This window comes from Littorina saxatilis, linkage group LG3 (genome assembly GCF_037325665.1).
Source record: "Littorina saxatilis isolate snail1 linkage group LG3, US_GU_Lsax_2.0, whole genome shotgun sequence".
Taxonomy (NCBI): domain Eukaryota; kingdom Metazoa; phylum Mollusca; class Gastropoda; order Littorinimorpha; family Littorinidae; genus Littorina; species Littorina saxatilis.
In genome coordinates, this window is record NC_090247.1 from 39348606 (window position 1) to 39368677 (window position 20072).

Here is a 20072-nt window from a genome sequence, read left to right on the forward strand (position 1 = left end):
CCCCCCCCCCACCCCCCCCCCCCCCCACATTGTCTGATTTTGCTTAGACCTACTTCGTCTGTCTAAGTTATCAGGTTGATACTTGCGTGGCACACCCTCCTCTGGTTGATACTTGCGTGGCACACCCTCCTCTATCTCGTGCTGTCTCTCTCCCAGTACACATACACACACACACATGCACTCAGTCACTCACTGTACCCTGCTGTCACTGCAAAGGGGAGTTAGTCAAGAGTTAATGCTTTCCTGGCTAATTCTAAAGATTAATTCAAGCTTGTTTTAGATTTACTATTTATAACTAGTAAAGTGGGTTCTTTGTATGGCCTGTGAGTGTGATCTGAATGTGGACTGTGCTCAATCAATAAATATGAGGCTTATTTCGCGCGTATTCCGTGGGTACAGTTCTAAGCGCAGGGATTTATTTTTATTTTTTTATTTTATGCAATTTATATTGCGCACATATTCAAGGCGCAGGGATTTATTTATGCCGTGTGAGATGGAATTTTTTTTACACAATGCATCACGCATTCACATCGGCCAGCAGATCGCAGCCATTTCGGCGCATATCCTACTTTTCACGGCCTATTATTCCAAGTCACACAGGTATTTTGGTGGACATTTTTATCTATGCCTATACAATTTTGCCAGGAAAGACCCTTTTGTCAATCGTGGGATCTTTAACGTGCACACCCCAATGTAGTGTACACGAAGGGACCTCGGTTTTTCGTCTCATCCGAAAGACTAGCACTTGAACCCACCACCTGGGTTAGGAAAGGGGGGGAGAAAATTGCTAACGCCCTGACCCAGGGTCGAACTCGCAACCTCTCGCTTCCGAGCGCAAGTGCTAATTGTTGGATTGAAGAAAACATTGAATATGGCGGGAAAGAGAAAAAACCCCTGATAAAGCCTTTATATTGACACACAAACGGGCGCAGTGGCATGGTGGTAAGACATCTGCCTCCTAATCGGGAGGTCATGAGTTCGAATCCCGGTCGCTGACGCCTGGTGTGTGAAGAGTGGAGATTTTTCCGATCTCCCAGGTCAACTTATGTACATACCTGCTTGTGACTTAACCCTGTTCGTGTGTACACGCAAGCACAAGACCAAGTGCGCACGGAAAAGATCCTGTAATCCATGTCAGAGTTCGGTGGGTTATAGAAACACGAAAATACCCAGCATGCCTCCCCCGAAATCGGCGTATGCTGCCTGAATGGCGGGGTAAAAACGGTCAAACATGTAAAAATCCACTTGTGCTAAAAACATGAGTGAACGTGGGAGTCTAAGCCCATGAAATAGGAAGAAGAAGAAGACGCACATTCTTTTGTATTACATTAATTATAATGCAACCTGCTTGGTTGGAACAAACAGCATTTTTGATGGGGCTCGTCACACGCAATGAATAAACATAGTATACTTTGGATCACATCACAAAATAAAATCACAGCTAATGGTACCCACACCACAGTCAGCCATGATTAAAAACACACCTTCACTCCACACATCTAATCACCTACTAAAACTCACTTTCAGAACAATATTTGTCTGCTCCAACAGTCCTATGCCAGGCAACGTAAAGCATGCAACTGGAAACAATCTGCATTTTTGTTGTTGTTGCTACATGTAGCCCAATTGCTTCTAAACAATGACACTGAGCTGCGAAAATGCACATATATTTCTAGTTTTGTTACATTCTTGTTATTCAGCTCTTCGAGCTGACGTCCACATGATTGATATAATTTAAGAGTGTTGTATAGTTTCATTTTTGCTCTTGGGAAATGGCAAAATCTTCTTCTGTTTACATAAGAATTAAGATGGTTCACAGTCGTCATTGGTCTTGTTCTTGCCTCGTATCATCACTGAGATAGGGTGAAGTCAGGTAGACACAAACACACTTACATCCATTCGTATATATACAGTATATATTACATTGTTCCCCATTAAGGGTCCAAGCAGAGAATTGACAATTAACAATTCATAGGTTTTTCAAAGTATTGTACTGTCAATTCACAACAGCCTGAACAGTCAGACACCAATATCACATTAGTCATTGCACGCGCATGCACGCATGCGCACGCACACACACACAGACACACACACACACACACACACACACACACACACACACACACACACACACACACACACACACACACACTCTCTCTGAAACATTCACATTAACACACACACACACATCTTATGTGGCACAATGTCACTACAATGTTAACTGGGTTTGTGGTATTCAAATTTACAATGTCCTCAAGTAGTAGTATTTAGGCTTAATAGTCCCCAGAACCATTTCACACAGTAGGTTAAGTGATGATACTATTTATAGCGTTGTGCAGAAAAACTCAGTTTTTATGTGCATTTGAAGTTTACGCCTTTCTTTAGTCAGTACTGTCGTAAAGAAGTGATTTCTGAATCTGAAAAAATGCCCAGACTTTTAAGTGAATTCTGGTGTAGGCCAAATGTTTATACAGATTACAGAAAAAGATGTTTACAAAGTGTAACAAATTCTGCTTATTATCTGAATCTTTTTGCCAGTATGTACTGATCACCTTCCTTGGAATTTTTCTCATGCATTAAGATGCATTTATTTATTATTTGAATTGTAGTAAATTAAGTTATTAAGAATGCATTTATAAAAAGGACTGTCTGAATAGACTTTGCTCTGAGATATTTACACACAGACGGAAATGTTTTGAGTTACATTCACTCACAATGACTCTCAATGCGTTGTTAACTGTGGAGGTATATTTATTTAACTCTTGTAACATCATGAACTAACTCCAGAACTGAACAGAACCTAACAGAAAGATGGCGACTTCCAAGAGTGGTGCGCGATCACGTGGTTATCAGTTTCGCGCCATATCACGGCCCACCGACGTCATCACAATGAATGACGTAATATCATAACGGAAAACATACACACACACATAAATACATTACATGTAGACACACACAGTCAGAACCAAGAAGATAAAGTTAAAAATAGCAGAAAAACATTTGTTTGTTGAATTTTTAAATTATTTATGATAAGTTGTTAACATTCTAAAAAAAATCAATACCACTTCAGTCGATGATTGAATAAATGGTATAACAACTATTGAATTTGTTTTGTTCATTTCATACATGTTTTGGCTGGATTTACAATGTCTTGATGTGATTTATGCAACAGTGTGGTTGTGTATGTGTATGCAGGAGTGTGTGTGTGCAGAATAACATGTCTTTGAAAAGAATCCATCCCCTTTTGTTGCTGAGTTTGTAGGATGCTTTTAAAAAAAACCACCATAAAATAAAAGTTTTTGTGCCTCTTGCATTTATTAAGTCTGAAATAAGCAGCAAAGTTACACACTCGCATACATGAAGTACCCTCACATGAGCATTCATGCACACGTTTCTTTTTTCCAGTATGGTTTAACTTGTTAATGTTAAGCTTACCCAAACAAATATTTTTTACATCTGGTCCAGTTTTGACTAAATGGTTTAACATAGACCAGGAATCGAGACGAAGGTGGTGGTGACTGTGTGTGTGTGTATGTGTGTGTTGTAGAGCTACTCCGAGGCAACTACTGGAACGATCCACATGAAACTTGGCATACAAATTCTTCCAAATGATACCCTCAGACCCAGTTTTTCAATATAATGTCTTTGATGACATCGTACATGTATTCAGCTCTTATTGAAGGTGAGGCAGCACAGTTGTCAAGACCTCTTTTTTCAATCAAATGGACAGAAATTTTGGTCAAGCAATCTTGTAGGGTCTGACATCCAAACGTGATGCAAATTTGGTAGACCGGCAGGGTAGAGATCAGGTTAAAAAAAATAAAAAAAAATAAAAATCAGTTTATTAGGATAAAGCTAGATTTTGTGTACGGTTTGTACACTGATTACATTAAAAAAAAAAAGTCTCTGTGACTCACAATTTCCACAGCATGAACAAAATTCAAAACACAAACATTTGTCAATTTTGGGACTTTTGAATGAGACCAGAATTGTTTGAATTTTGTACTAGGTATATACGTAGGTATTATAGAGACGGACATTCTATCAGGTATTTGCCTTGTTTGAATAAATGCTCAGATAACAATCTTTCAAGTAAAATTTGTTTGTCTGTTTGGTTGTTTGTTTTGTGGGGTTGTGGGAGGGAAGTGTTTGTTTTGGTCTTCATGCTTTTGAGTCTTTTGACATAGGGAGTTGAAGATGTGTTGGTGGATGTTGATGTCTTCAACAGATTTGTCAAATTCTACAATGCACATATTTTGCCACGAGGAGTCTCAGCTTCAAATCACACTAATCATTTTTTGATTAATTAGTCTGACTGAAGGCGCTGCTGGGGCTATTGGAACAATTATTTGCTGCTTGTTTTTGTTTCTTTTGAATTCGAGGGGGGGGGGGGGGGGGATGTGTGCAAGGGACTTATGATGCTAGAAAGTTTGTGTGTTTAAGAGAGAGAGGGAGAGAAAAAGGGAGTTGTGTTTGAAAGGATTGCTGTGTCTTTTATTTACAGTCAGCTTTACTAAGAGCAAACACAAAGTTGCATTTATTTTTTGTAGGTTCTTTTTCAATGTAATATAACTTCAGTAAACACTGGAACAAGTTTTTGTGTGTGTAATTTCTCTGTTTGAAAGGCAGAGTTTGGCTTTTTATTTTCGTTTGTGTCAAGATCATCCAAATATGAACTCAGGCGTAGAGGAGAAGCTTCAATCCTATTTACTCTTCTATGATTGTGACTGATTATTGATTTTTACATGAAATAAAACTTGTTCAACAAAATCATAATTTTTAATTGTTTTGACTGTCCCTACAGCTGAAAGCGAAAAACTACGAACGAGTGGAAAAGGTGAGACTTTTTTGTATAATGCACTATATTAAAGACTGATTGATAATGAGTCATCATATGCTTTTACTGATTGACAGGATCAAGTGAGAAACATTTTTAAAGTGAATGCCTTCGGGATTTGCTCGTATTTAGAGAGATGGGGAATAACCAGATGCTGCAGAGTCATTGTAATAATCTGTTGAATTATGGGCAATTAAACCAAGGTCTTCCAGTGTTTTTTTTTTAATTTTGCCAAACTGTTGGGTATTCACATATTGACTAAAAAGTCTAAATATCTCAAAATCTGAACATCAAGAAATCTTCACCTTAGGGTGTCATGAAAAGCTGAATAGCCCAAAAGGTTGAAGGGAGTTCATGAAAAACCAACCTGCCAATGGTTTTCAGCATGTAGAGAAAGTGTTTCGTGCAACTTAGTTATACCAGGTTTTCGGTTATGCTGTCATATAATGTTGGGGGGAGAAAAAGAAGAAAAAAACCCTTGTGCTCATAAGCAAACTTATGTTTTGAACACGATTGACTACAACGACCTCCATGTATTTGTTCCTTTGGGACATACATTATGATGATTATATTAATATGTATTAATAAAAGTCAGAATCCATTTTATTTTGTGTCAGATGATTTAAGTGTGCTATTTTGTGTTGTAAGAAAGTTAAAATTCCTGTGGTGTGCTGCAGAATGTTAGAGAGATCGAGAGAGAGAGAGTGTGTGTTTTTGGAGTGAACAAAACACCATCATTTCTTATTATAACAAACAATAAAGTGTTTAAATTGGAGGTCTTCTGTGGCTTTTTTCACTTCATAGTCATGTTTGAACGTCTCATTACGTGAATGCCGATTGTCTTCCGAACAGCTCTTTCAGCGTTGCTTGATCAAGGTTCTCAACATAGACCTGTGGAAGCTGTACCTCAACTACATCAAAGAGACAAAAGGAAAACTGGCGTCATACAGAGAGAAAATGGCACAGGCCTATGACTTTGCTCTGGAGAAAATTGGTATGGACATTATGTCCTACCAGATCTGGGTGGATTATATCAACTTCTTGAAATCTGTGTAAGTATGAAATTAGACAGAGAAGAGCTGTGCAGGTTGTTGGTTGACTGGATCATGCACAGTAAACAGTTTCCACATGGATGCATAGTATGCACAGTATTTTGACTTTTTGCTTGACTTACTTTGCATAGTTGCTGTTGTTCACAGAAAGAAAAGGTGTTCTAGTGAGCATGCAGATTACATGAAAAAAAGAAAAAAAATCTCAAGAAAAAGTGAAAGTAAAATCTGAATTGTGGTAAATTGTTTTTGGTGTTTGGTCACATAGTCAATTTAATGCTTTAGCTTTGTGCTGCAACAACAATAGATATAAATGAACGTGTCAGTTTTGCTTGTGATAAAGCAGAGATTTTCTTTTCTTCAGATTCGGTTAACTCCTTACTTTAGTGTTCAGTTTCTACGAAGCTTTTCCAAACAAATGTTACAATAGAAGCAGATGATCACTTTATCTAACAAACTGTTATGTCCTTCATAAGTGAGGCAGTTGGTTCATATGCTGAAAACCAAAGGATATCAGCAGTGCGCAAAGTATACCAACGGGGTGTGACCAATCCAATGATCCACATCGAAATCCTTTGGAAGGAGTATTGCGCCTATGAAAACGTGAGTTTTTGTAATTTTACAGAATCTGTGTACTTGCTGTTTTGCCATTCTTTTTGGGACCTGGGATCATTTAGACTAGAGTGTCAAGTCAAAGATTTGACGAAGGGAGATAAATCTCGAAGCGAACATCATTTGTGGACAGCAGTGTTTTGAAACGTCTTGTTTCAGTCATCTGATTGGGAACTTGACGTGTGCTCATCTAAATTCTTTTTCCGCTTTTTATGAGTGTGTTATTACTGTGGGAACATATGTATGAGAAGTCATAAAGCAGAATCAAATTAGTTTTAGCACAGTATTGATTAACGATGATGATGATGATGGGGGCGATATTTCAGAGCATCAATGCCTTGATCGCCAAGAAGATGACAGAAGACAGGGGCAGAGACTACATGAATGCCCGACGTGTGGCCAAGGAATACGAGGCAGTCACTAGAGGTCTGGACAAAAGTGCCCCCTCCGTCCCACCACAGAACTCTTTTCAGGAATCAAAACAAGTAAGTGTATCTATTTGTTATCGAGGTCAACTCGTTGCAGAAATAAGTTGTCAGAAAATATTTGCCTATGATCAATTGAATGAAAGTTTTGTGAGGTTTTAAGATTTGCTGGGGTAAAACTGATAACAGGCGAGTATTGATGGATCCTGTGTGTGTGTGTGTGTATGTGTGTTTAATAAAAATAAAGCTTAGTTTATGTTGAATGACAACAACAAAACTGACATCCTGTGTGTATGTAGATGGATTGACTCTGTACATGGGTGATGTTTGAGATGCCGGTGTAGCTTTACACGAACTGTGCAAAGTTGGGAAAGCTGTAGTGATATTTGGCAGTTAGTAAGCAGTTCAATAGTATAAACATTTTTGCAACATTTTCTCTCACAGGTTGATCTGTGGAAGAAATACATCAATTGGGAGAAGAACAATCCTCTGAGAACTGAGGATCATTCGCTCATTACCAAAAGAGGTTGGTTTTTATCACTCAAGAAAGCCTCGGACAAACTCACGCTTATATCTGTCTTGTACAGTTAGTCAGTGTTGGCTTTGATTAAGTACAAGTATAACAATTGGCATGTTCCTTTTCATTTCCATCTGGCTGCTATGTGTCACATCATAAAAGGAATCTTTCTCAGCAGACGATTACAGTCTGAAGATCAGCAGTACCCACAGTATGCATGACAATGCAAATTTAGTACGTCTCGCGACCCATTCTTTTCAGGGTTGGTGCTTCATGGGACCCCCTCAATGAATTTCTGGTATATTTCTTTCCGGCTACTAGTGCATACAGTACGCAGGAACTCACAGTTTGGGGAGCCCTTCTGTCTTGTCTTTCAAATGAATTATTGCCTTGTGCATGCCATCTTCCTGTAGGTGCTGAAGCGTTTGTTTCATTTTTATGTATTCTTTTCTCAGTTTCATCTACATGTATTTCTATCATATTTTTATCTCTTCTTCAATTGTAATCTGAAATCTTTGGTCTTTGACTGTAGCCATCTTGTGATCGAAGAGGCACCGCTAACTGATCTTAGTTCTTTTTTTATTGATTGTCTCTTTATTATTTGTTTATTCGTTAGTTAGTTAGTTAGTTAACTGTTGCTTAATGGGTCCAGCGGACCATTTAGGCAAAATCAGGACCCTGTTTATTTGTTGACTTCAAAGACTTCTAGGTGATTATACTATTGAACATTTAATTTTTTTTATGATTAAATTTCAAACAAATTACTTTTCTTGTTTATTGATTCCATCTTACATTCTTCAGTTATTCATTTCTAAGCATACATGCACTTCATTTTTTTTTTTTTAGTGATGTTTGCCTACGAGCAGGGTCTGTTGTGCCTGGGACATCATCCAGACATCTGGTATGAGGCAGCCTCCTACCTCGAACAGTCCAGCAAACTACTCACAGAAAAGGGAGACCAGAACGCCGGCAAACTCTTCGCTGATGAAGCTGCAGCCATCTACGAGAGATCAACCACCAGCCTCATGAAGTCAAACATGCTGCTCTACTTTGCCTATGCTGACTTTGAGGAGGTGAGATACAGGGATACTGGTTTTAGGCCTTTAGTGTGGAGAATTCTCTCTTACTATCAAGACCTTGTCTGTTGAAAAGAAGAAAAAACTCCCAAACCAGACCCATGCACACTCGCATGCACGCACACGCATGCACACACACACTTACACTCAAACACGCACACACACACACGAAGGACGTACACACCAATATGTCACACACACACGCACACGCAGACAAACACTAAAAAAAACAATCCGGCTAAAACCAGATTTGATAAAACATAACCTTGAATACTTTGTTTGTCTTTCCTATTCCCCTGCTACCCCTTTCATCTTTTGCCCCCACCTCCTTGTTGGCAGTGATCGAGTTTGAGACTGCATTCAAAAGTAAATGAGTAACTAATCATTGGAGAGTGCTTTCATGACTTGATTGATTTCCATTCCAGAACTCTCAGTTTACGTGGCAAGATATTTTCAACAGCAATTAATTTTTTAACAAACTCTTTGCATGCTTGTTTCAATCTTTGTCTAAGCTTTTGAAAAACAGTCTATTTTTGACTTAAATGAGTCAGTCATGTTTATGCTGTTCCATCAGGGGACCTTGATTAACGGAGCATAACACCAGTCTGGCATGATATTATACAAACCCTTAAGGCAGAACAGAAACGTGATATAAAGCCACAGGAACAAACAAAACAATTAAGAGCGCTTTAATTGCAGCCAGAGGCATGCCAAAGGAAAAGAATCTGATATTAATGGTAATAATAGAATGTAAGCTAGAACTTTAAAAACAGTTCCGAAAGCATGTGTTTTTCATTGACATACCATGTACCAAACAGTTCCAGACTGATAGCCTAAACCTGATAGCAATAATTACAAAAATATAAGCTGAAATTTTGAAAACAGATCCTGAAGCATGTTTATCTTTGACATAACAAGCATATAATTATAACAAATGATTGCAATAAATATACAAATATAAGCTTGCACTTTCAAAACAGATTCTAAAGCGTTGTTGTTATTGTTGATCTGTGCAGACAAGAATGAAATATGAGAAAGTCCATGAGATCTACAAACGTCTGGTAGAAAGGGAGGACGTTGATCCTACACTGGTGAGTTGTATATTCTTTATGTCTGGCTCAATGGTTCTTTGCATGTATGTGACAGGGAGACGCAGTTGTTCCCCTGTCACAGCAGCTGCTCTGTAGAGTTATCTGCTAGTCTTGAGCACTGAGATATGTGTAACCAGATTTAATGTAAATGAAGGAAACAAAATCGATGAATGTGTGACAGGGTGAACTCATGGGTGGAAGATTTCCGTATTTATACTGAATTCTGTATTGTAAACATCTGGACAGGTGTTTTTTTCCTGTAGATACATTGAACACTTTTAAAAGTTTGCAAATGTAACAAACTCATGTTAAACTAGTTTGTTGTCAATATCATGCTGTCTTTTGATAGTTTGGCTCAAGAAATTACATGTGTTGGGATTTCTTTTCCCCCACAAGTGAAAAGAGTAACAAGTTAAGGGAGGTAACTGTATCTTCCTGTCAATCGTCTAAACTTTGGTTTTTTCCCAGCATAATAATTTTGTATTGTTTGATAGAAGGATTTAAAACAAGTCGCGTAAGGCGAAAATACAACATTTAGTCAAGTAGCTGTTGAACTCACAGAATGAAACTGAACGCAATGCAACGCAGCAAGACCGTATACTCGTAGCATCGTCAGTCCACCGCTCATGGCAAAGGCAGTGAAATTGACAAGAAGAGCGGGGTAGTAGTTGCGCTAAGAAGGATAGCACGCTTTTCTGTACCTCTCTTTGTTTTAACTTTCTGAGCGTGTTTTTAATCCAAACATATCATATCTATATGTTTTTGGAATCAGGAACCGACAAGGAATAAGATGAAAGTGTTTTTAAATTGATTTTGACAATTTAATTTTGATAATAATTTTTATATATTTAATTTTCAGAGCTTGTTTTTAATCCAAATATAACATATTTATATGTTTTTGGAATCAGAAAATGATGGAGAATAAGATGAACGTAAATTTGGATCGTTTTATAAATTTTTATTTTTTTTTACAATTTTCAGATTTTTAATGACCAAAGTCATTAATTAATTTTTAAGCCACCAAGCTGAAATGCAATACCAAAGTCCGGGCTTCGTCGAAGATTACTTGACCAAAATTTCAACCAATTTGGTTGAAAAATGAGAGCGTGACAGTGCCGCCTCAACTTTCACGAAAAGCCGGATATGACGTCATAAAAGACATTTATCAAAAAAATGAAAAAAACGTCTGGGGATTTCATACCCAGGAACTCTCATGTCAAATTTCATAAAGATCGGTCCAGTAGTTTAGTCTGAATCGCTCTACACACACACACAGACAGACACACACACACACACACACACACACACGCACGCATGCACATACACCACGACCCTCGTCTCGATTCCCCCTCTACGTTAAAACATTTAGTCAAAACTTGACTAAATGTAAAAAAAGAGCTCATTATCAAGATAAACAGTATAAAAAATACATTTTAATCAGAGTGAGTGAACGATAAAAGTAATTGCAGGCAAACAAACACACTAAGAACTTGTAAAATTAATAGACTGCGCCCAATGTCTCCTAAATGATAGCCTTGTCTAGTAGTTAAAGGCTTATTGCCCCAACACCCCCACCAGCATAAGGCATCCTGGGCTGCCAATGGATTGGGTTTTCAGTATAGCCATGTTGTTTTGCTCCCACCCATGTGAACTGTCACCAGTGTAACAAAGTATAACAAAGCTGAAAATCTAAAATTGCATTTCGTTTCTTAAATAAGAGTAAAGCAGTTCTAACTCTGTTGTTATTATCAGGGGCCGCGACCAGGCCCGTCTGCCCCTGATACAAGGGGATGGTCTACTTCAAAGGGATAAGGGGAACAGACTAGCTTCAGATAACTGGACAGACAGTTGATTGCTTGCAGGTGCATCCCAGCACTAGTTTACAGATGAATGAATTGACACAAAACACAAATTGATCGGCAACAACACAACTTACACATTTTTGAGAAAAGGAGTTTGTATGCCTTAATGGACGGTAAATCCCTCTCATTTGTTTGTTTCAGCCATTCATACAGTACATGAAATTTTCGCGTCGAGCGGAAGGCATTAAAACAGCTCGTTTGGTGTTCAAGCAAGCCAGGGAAGACAAACGTTCAAAGTACCATGTGTTTGTGTCGGCAGCCCTCATGGAGTACTACTGCAGCAAGGTGAGAGAGACGGTGTGGGGGGGGGGGGGGAAAGATAAGAGAGAGAGACTGTGGGGGGGGGGGGGGGGGGAGAAAGATAAGAGAGAGAGACTGTGTGGGTGTTTTCTTTCTTTCTTTCTTCTTTTGTTCATGTGTTGTGCTGTATTTGTTGTATATATCTGATGCTGAAATGAACTAAAATATAACAGTGAATGTAAAATTGTTGCTGCTGCTGAAAAAAACCACCATATTTTCAAGGGATACATACCGGGATATTCCACAAAATTAATATATTCTTCTTCTCCACCCCTGGCCCACTGGTTTTATGGGCTGTGCATTTGGGTATGATCCCTTGATAATTTCTGGTTGTTGCTGGAAAAACATATATTTACACTTGCTGTTTATTTATAATTTTGTTATTGTTTGCATGATCTGTTAATTTATTTTCTGCGTTTGCATGCTTTTCTTCTTCTTCTTCTTCTTCGTTCATGGGCTTAGACTCCCACGTTCACTCATGTTTTTAGCACGAGTGGATTTTTACGTGTATGACCGTTTTTACCCCGCCATTCAGGCAGCATACGCCGATTTCGGGGGAGGCATGCTGGGTATTTTCGTGTTTCTATAATCCACCGAACTCTGACATGGATTACAGGATCTTTTCCGTGCGCACTTGGTCTTGTGCTTGCGTGTACACACGAAGGAGGTTAAGTCACTAGCAGGTCTGCACATAAGTTGACCTGGGAGATCGGAAAAATCTCCACTCTTATCCCACCAGGCGGCAGCGACCGGGATTCGAACTCACGACCTCCCGATTAGAAGGCCGACGTCTTACCACTGCGCCACTGCGCCCGTCTGTTTGCATGCTTTAAAACAAGAACATTCAGTCCCCATCTCTACTTACTATTGCTCATGCCTACTTTCAGGAGAGAGCTTGTTTCTTGGTGTTTATTTTCTCCGACTTGAAATGTACGTAGAGGTTACATGCCGAGTCTCAGTGATTATTAAAAATAATGGTCGAAGTTGGCGGATCATGAAAAATGCGAGCTTCAGCGAGCTTTTTCATGACCGCGAACTGAGACCATTATTTTTAATAATCACTGAGACGAGGTGTGTAATCTCTTTATTCTTCCTTTCTTCAGTTATTCAAAGAAAACAGGAGTTTTTGTGCGAAAATTTGATCGAATCCGAATCACTCAACCAGTCAAATCATTCCATTCTGTTAACACTTCTTGTCAGTTTCCCTGTTTTGGACTAAAATCAAGTACACAGATATGCTGTTATTCTGCTGTGGCGGTAAAGGCAGATATTGTGTGTTCTGTTTATGTTTTAGTATCGCTTAGGATAATGTTCTTTCGTCAAATGGGACTAGCAGACGAACTTTTGCACCCGTGTTCCAACGTTAATTACTGTATGAAGTTCAGTTTTCTGGGGAAAATAGTGTATGAAACCGCTTTACGTTGTTTAAATCGATGAGATGTGTGCATTTGGTTGCGTGTGATCTGTTTCTAAAATGAAATATTGTTGAAAACTGACCGTCGGATTGCAGTCAGTGTTGTCGAAGAAACTGAGTTAAAAGAAGGGGAACTACTCTTGTCGCTAGAGTATGAGTTACTTGCCTTGGAAATTTGCTTGTGATGAACGGTTTGTGCACGGCAGATGTAGATTCAGAAAACAACCGAACTCATGGATTTTATATGGAGATTCATGTGTTCAGGCCTGTAGTTGTTAATTTAAATGCGGTATGTTTGCATTGTTTGCTCCAGAGATGTATACTTCGTACGTATAGAGCGTTCGGAACTTTTCAGTCGCAAAAGTAGTACCGAAACAGAACAGCTTCTCAACCCATTGCACTATCGAGGATTCAGGCTGTTGCTGGCTCGTTATTTGTTTGGTTGCTGGGTCATTATCGAAAAATAACTAGCTCTACAAGTTTACAGAGGTAAAGAAGCAGAGGGGGGAATAAAGAGAAATCTTAACACAAGTATTTTCCCCCTGTGTGGTGTGTAGGAGAAAAGCATCGCCCTGAAGATCTTTGAGCTGGGTTTGAAGCGGTTCAGTGACTGTCCAGACTATGCACTCAACTACATTGAGTTTATGTCACATTTGAACGGTAAGTCTTTGGAAACCCTTCCTAGTGTCACCAAGTGTACCTAACACCTGAAATACCTTTGGAAGCGAAGCCAGTCGAACAGGAGTGAGTTTGGGTTAATTTTATACAGTGGGAACCCCCTTCTTGTGTTATATTGTGTTACCTTTGATCAGAGAAAACCATATGATTTCAAGCACGAACTCTATCAGTTCAGCAGGTTTTCAAACTTGAAATGTATGAACCCTTGTTCAAGGAGACATGTTTTGTGTGTGTTACAAATTCAACATTCATTGGTGTTCCATGTTTTTCTCATGTTTTTGTGTGTGTGTTTTTTGTTGTGCAGAGGACAATAACACCAGGGTGCTGTTTGAGAGAGTGCTGAGCTCGGGAAGCATCACTCCAGAGAAATCCATGTAAGACTAGGAAGCAACAGTGTTTATTTTAAGATTTTCTGAAAGAAGAGAATTTAAGAATTTCTGAAAGCTGAACATATTGCTGCTTTTGCTCTACAGTGACTATCCAGACTACGCACACACTGTTTTTTGGTTGTTTTTGTTTTTTGTTTTGTGTGCTTTTTGCAAAGAATGCTACCATGGTATTTTCATTTTTGTGATTCATTTGTTTTACATACAGGGTGACCCAAAAAAAAGAGTACCCAAACAAAACGTCATAAATTGAACAAAAATAAAGCAATCTTCATAAAATTTATTTACACACACAAGTAGCCTCTGCATGATTTGCACAGAAAATTTTAGCGTTCTAGCTTGTCTTTCAGGAAAGTTATGCTCATTCCACAGAACATGCTCCAAATGGCCTCCGCGCCGCTGCAGGCAAACTTGAACTCGCCGCGCAAAGTTATCAATCACCCGCACACACTCCTGTTGCTAGATTCCGTGATTGGTTGTTGTGATGGCTCTCTTGAGTTCTGTGATTGACTTTGGGTTGTTCCTGTAGACTTTGTCTTTCAGGAACCCCCAAAGATAGAAATCTGGGGGATTTAAATCCGGGGGAGGCCATTTGGAGCATGTTCTGTAGAATGAGCATAACTTTCCTGAAAGAAAAGCAAGAACGCTAAAATTTTCTGTGCAAATCATGCAGAGGCTACTTGTGTGTGTAAATAAATTTTATGAAGATTGCTTTATTTTTGTTCAATTTATGACGTTTTGTTTGGGTACCGTACTTTCCGGGTCATAAGGCGCGACTTTTTTCCTCGAGTTCGACCCCTGCGTCTTGTATAACGAAGCGTCTAATCCGTGTATGAAATACGAAAAAAATCAAAGAGACCGCCTGAGTACCAGTCAAACAACTTGTGATAATGCATGTTTCAGCTACTAGGTACTGCCCTGGCCAAGTTTCCTCGAGCTCTCAAGCCACCCAGCTATCACAATGCCTGCCTTTGATCTGGCCGCACACACAGAGCACACATAATTATTTCCACTCTGTTAAACTCGGTCAGTGACCGGTCACTGACCGGGTGCAGGAAGTATTTCCTCTCTCAGATATGACAGGGGAACCACCTCTCATGGCAAAAACTGGGTCATTGACCCCTGGGAAGAAGGTCGTGTCTATAAACAAGGCCACCCAGCTATCACAATGTCTTTGATCTCGCTGCACACACAGAGTTCGACTCTGTTAAACTCGGTCACTGACCGGTCACTGACCCCGAAGCAGGAAGTGTTTCCTCTCTCAGATATGACAGGAACCACCTCTCATGGCAAAAACTGGGTCATTGATCCCTGGGAAGAAGGTCGTGTCTATAAACAATGGACCTGGCTTTGATCTCGCCGGCTTATTTTCATTCTTCGACTACCGGTATACTTTTTCAATTTTGGTGCGCCCTATCGGCCCCCTGCGTCCAATGGGTGACTGGATTACAATTTTTTTTAAAAAGAAGGGGGTGCGTCTTAGATAACGAAGCGCCTTGTCACCCGGAAAGTACGGTACTCTTTTTTTTGGGTCACCCTGTATGATGCAACAAAATATCAAAGTGCAGTAGAATTGACCTCTTTTCTCTCTTTTTTCTTTAGATATCATTGCATCACGAACTTGTTTGTCTGCATGTATGAGTGTCTCCGCTTCCAAGCCGTTGTAAAATGTACCGTTTGTTTTCTCCAGGGATATTTGGAGTCGATTCCTGGCCTTTGAGTCTCAAGTTGGTGACCTGGCTAGTATAGTCAAAGTGGAAAAACGACGTGCTCAAACAATTGAAAAGGTTTGTGATGAAGAAATGTGTCTGCTTTTTATCATTATCAACAGTGTGACAAATAGATATTGATAGAAGTATTGTTTAATGAATGATCAATACAGACTTAGAAGCAAAGGGAATGAGAACATACGGCTCTGGGTGTGGGTATGCTTGCTTGGAAGAAGCAAATAGATTTTAGTACGCACACTCAAAAATAGCTAATGGATTGTGACCTTTGTTCATATGTTGAGATAATGTCTGTCTTATGTAACCTTGCTGTATGTCCGTGATGCATGCTGATGTTTACATGCTGAACAAGGGAATCAAACTAGCAGAGTAGTGACATATTACATATTGCATCTTGTAATTTTGCTTTGCATTCAGTTTCATTTTGTTGGCAGCTGTTGAGATGTTTTCCTGGTATTGTCCAACAGGTGCAAGAGTTTGAAGGCAAAGAGACAGCGCTGCTGATAGACCGCTACAAGTACCTGGACCTCATGCCTTGCTCAGACAGTGAGCTGAGAGCCATCGGCTACCTGGTAATTATACTTTTGTCTTCACCATCATTGTCTTGTTGCAGCACAAGAAAGTAACGATTTAATAAATGTACAACACAGTGGAACCCCCCCATTTTAAGACCCCCCAATAAAAGACTCCCTCCCTTTTAAGACCTTGTTTTCTCACACTTTCTTTTCAGAACTTCTGTAAATTTACCCCCTCCTTTTAAAGACCTAATTTTGTCAGATGTTTTGAAGTCTTAAAAGTGGACTTCCACTGTATAATGTCAGGATCAGGTATGCGAATTTGTGCAATTGGCAGATTTTTGGCATTTCTGTAAAGTACCATTAAATTACATATTCTTACTCCGAATCACATAATAGCATTGACGCAGTCGAGATGCTAAGGTGTCTGAAAACGCTATCCCGTCTATAGTATAAGGGAAGCAACCCAAACAAAAAAGTAGCAAACTTGCCACCTAGGGTTACCTCCCGTAACGTGCATTACGTCACAGCTACTGTACCCACACGTGATATCCTCATTCGACTCCTTTCAGCCAAGAGAGACAGATCGTTCTTGTTTTCGCTCCTGGCCGGTTTGTTGTCTGCTCGACACCCACCGGCCTCGGTTCCCCGTCTGCTCCTAGCTGTTCTAGTTGGTGAGATTGTTCCTTGCATTGTTGTTGTTTGCTTGTTCATTCTGCTGAAAAATTTACGTCCTCTGGACTTATAAATTTACTCAGTAGTTTGTTGTTGTGGCCGCCTTTTTGGTCGCCATTTTTTCTCTAGCACGTTGTTGTTTATACTGGTTGGTTTGGGTCCGTGCTCGGACTTTGAACGTTTTTGCCAGTAGCATGTTGTAGCTACCTTGGGTGGCTTGTACTCTAGTGCTAGTTTGTTTCTGCTGAGAATTTACATCCTCTGGACTTATAAATTTCGCTCAGTAGTTTGTTGTTGTGGCCGCCATTTTGGTCGCCATTTTTTCCCTAGCACATTGTTGTTTATACTGGTTGGTTTGGGTCCGTGCTCGGACTTTGAACGTTTTTGCCAGTAGCATGTTGTAGCTACCTTGGGTGGCTTGTACTCTAGTGCTAGTTTGATTCTGCTGAAGTTTTACGTCCTTGAGACTTTGTTACTTTTCAGTAGTTTATTTTCTCACGTCGTCGGCATGGCGGATAGTGAGAAGAAAGGGGGGGGGGGGAAGGCAGAGGGTAAGGGCAAGGGCCGGGATGCCCTAATCCTCGCCCATGTCTTCTGCTAAGAACCCCTTTGTACATGTTTCTGATTTAAGGACTAACTTTGTCTTTCCTGTGCCGCTTTCGGCGCTGGAGGAGACTTCGTCTGGCTCTCAGACGTCAGGTTCGGCCGCTAATGCGCAGTTTCTACCCCTGTGTTTACACCAGAGCGCAGAGTCTAGCGCTCTGGTGGTTAGTCTTATTTCTGCTTTGCTTCCAGAGATCCGTACTCCCGTCTGTGCAGAATTTTATTTTGCGTGCGGACCCTGTGCCCAGCTCCCACTCCCTCCCGGGGGTAGGCGACCCTTGCTCGTGGGCTTCTCTGGTGATGCCGGCGTCTTCGGATTCCGGATGTTTTTCCTCGGATCTTCGCCGCTCACCTGCGTTTCTGGATCGTCAGCCTAGTCTTCTGGCGCCCGTGATGTCTCTGGACTCCTCTCGCTGGGACACGTTTCTCTTCTTGGCCGGCACTCGGTGGCTTCCGCTTGCGGGAGTGCACCTGAGCATGTCCCTTCGGGGATGCGGCCGGTACAAGGTATGTGCTCGCAGCAGCCGTTTTCGGCGGCTGCTCTTCCGTTTCACGGAAGTAGTGGTTCATCGGTTGCGGACAGCCCATGGTCCCTTCCGGTTTGAGCTGCGCTATACGTAAGCAGTCGTTCGCGACAGCTTCTCTTCCGGCTCCGGCCGGAAGTGTTGGTTCATCGGTTGCGGACAGCCCATGGTCCCTTCCGGTTCGAGCTGCCCTATACGTAAGCAGTCGTTCGCGACAGCTTCTCTTCCGGCACCGGCCGGAAGTGTTGGTTCATCGGTCGCGGACAGCCCATGGTCCCTTCCGGTTCGAGCCTTGCCCTTTTACAGCAGCCGTTTCCGGCAGCTTCGCTTCCTGCTTTGGCAGGAAGTGTAGGTCAAGCGGGTAGTGCACAGGTTACTGTCACTTCCGGTTCCGGCCTAGGGTTTCCGGGCTTCAGCTTGCAGGCTCCTCAGAACCAGCTATGGTATAGCTGTGCTGTTGCTTCTGCACTTACGGCTCCTCCCGGATTTTCCGGTTCAGTTCCCGCTGCTTCCGTTTGGTCGCCGGTGAATTTTGGACACGGCTTGCCCTCTGGGCATACAGGCTTTGTGCCTACGTTGGGACAGCAGCATCCACACACTTCGGTGGTGGCTGCTAGCTCCTCTCGACCACTGTCTTCGGCGTTTGATGCATCGCAGCTTCCTCTCAGTCAGGACACGAGTGCCATCTCTTGCCAACAGGAAAAAATGTTAGTTCATCGGTGTACGGGCAGCCCATGGCCCCTTCCGGTTTGAGCTTTGCCCTTACTCAGCAGCCGTTTCTGGCAGCTTCACTTCCGTCCTTGACAGGATGTGTTGGTCAGGCTGGAAGTTTTCAGGATACTGTCACTTCCGGTTCCGGCCTAGGGCATGCCTTCGGGTTTCCGGGCCTCAGCCCACAGGCGGCTCAGCACCAGTTATTGCATAGCTCTGCTGATGCTTCCTCACTTCCGGCTCCTCCCGGATTTTCCGGTTCGGTTCCCGCTGCTTCCGTTGGGTTGCTGGTGAACTTTGGACACGGTTTGCCCTCTGGGCATACAGGCTTTGTGCCTACGTTGGGACAGCAGCATCCACACACTTCGGTGGTGGCTGCTAGCTCCTCTCGATCACTGTCTTCGGCGTTTGATGCGTCTCAACTTCCTCTCAGTCAGGACACGAGTGCCATCGCTTGCCAACAGGAAGTGTTAGTTCATCGGTGTGGGCAGCCCATGGCCCCTTCCGGTTTGAGCTTTGCCCTTTCACAGCAGCCGGTTCCGGCAGCTTCGCTTCCGGCCTTGGCAGGAAGTGTAGGTCAAGCGGGTAGTGCACAGGTTACTGTCACTTCCGGTTCCGGCCTAGGGTCTACCTTCGGGTTCCGGGCTTCAGCTCGCACGTGGCTCAGCACCAGCTTTGGCATAGCGCTGCTGGGGCTGCCGCGTTTCCGGCTCCTCCCGGATTTTCCGGTTCAGTTCCCGCTGCTTCCGTTTGGTCGCCGGTGAATTTCGAACAAGGCTTGCCCTATGGGCATACAGGCTTCATGCCTCTGTTGGGACAGCAGCATCCACACACTTCGGTGGTGGCCGCTAGCTCCTCTCCCCCACTTTCCTTGGTTTTTGATTCCTCTCACCTTCCTCTCAGTTAGGGAATGAGTGCAATTGATTGCCAACAGGAAGGACTTCAGGCTTCCGGCCCCCTCTCTCAGCGTCTTTGTCGGGTTCTTTTGGCTTTGAGCCATCCCCTTCGATTGTCGCTTCGGACTCCAGGTCCGTTGATGATGAGCGGACGCTCGTGGGGGCTCCGGCCAG

The 20072-nt window shown here is 41.7% G+C and overlaps 1 protein-coding gene across 1 annotated transcript in view; it reads left to right on the top strand.

The window, feature by feature from the left end:
* LOC138962357 (cleavage stimulation factor subunit 3-like) overlaps positions 1–20072 on the top strand; it is a 59562-nt gene that overhangs the window by 19526 nt on the left and 19964 nt on the right. Inside the window, exons 4-15 of the mRNA XM_070334149.1 lie at positions 4805–4837; positions 5690–5889; positions 6363–6489; positions 6825–6983; positions 7368–7449; positions 8287–8513; positions 9533–9607; positions 11611–11754; positions 13741–13843; positions 14166–14235; positions 15938–16034; positions 16442–16546. Coding sequence (XP_070190250.1) covers positions 4805–4837; positions 5690–5889; positions 6363–6489; positions 6825–6983; positions 7368–7449; positions 8287–8513; positions 9533–9607; positions 11611–11754; positions 13741–13843; positions 14166–14235; positions 15938–16034; positions 16442–16546 — 1422 coding nt within the window. The remainder of the gene's footprint in view (positions 1–4804; positions 4838–5689; positions 5890–6362; positions 6490–6824; positions 6984–7367; positions 7450–8286; positions 8514–9532; positions 9608–11610; positions 11755–13740; positions 13844–14165; positions 14236–15937; positions 16035–16441; positions 16547–20072) is intronic.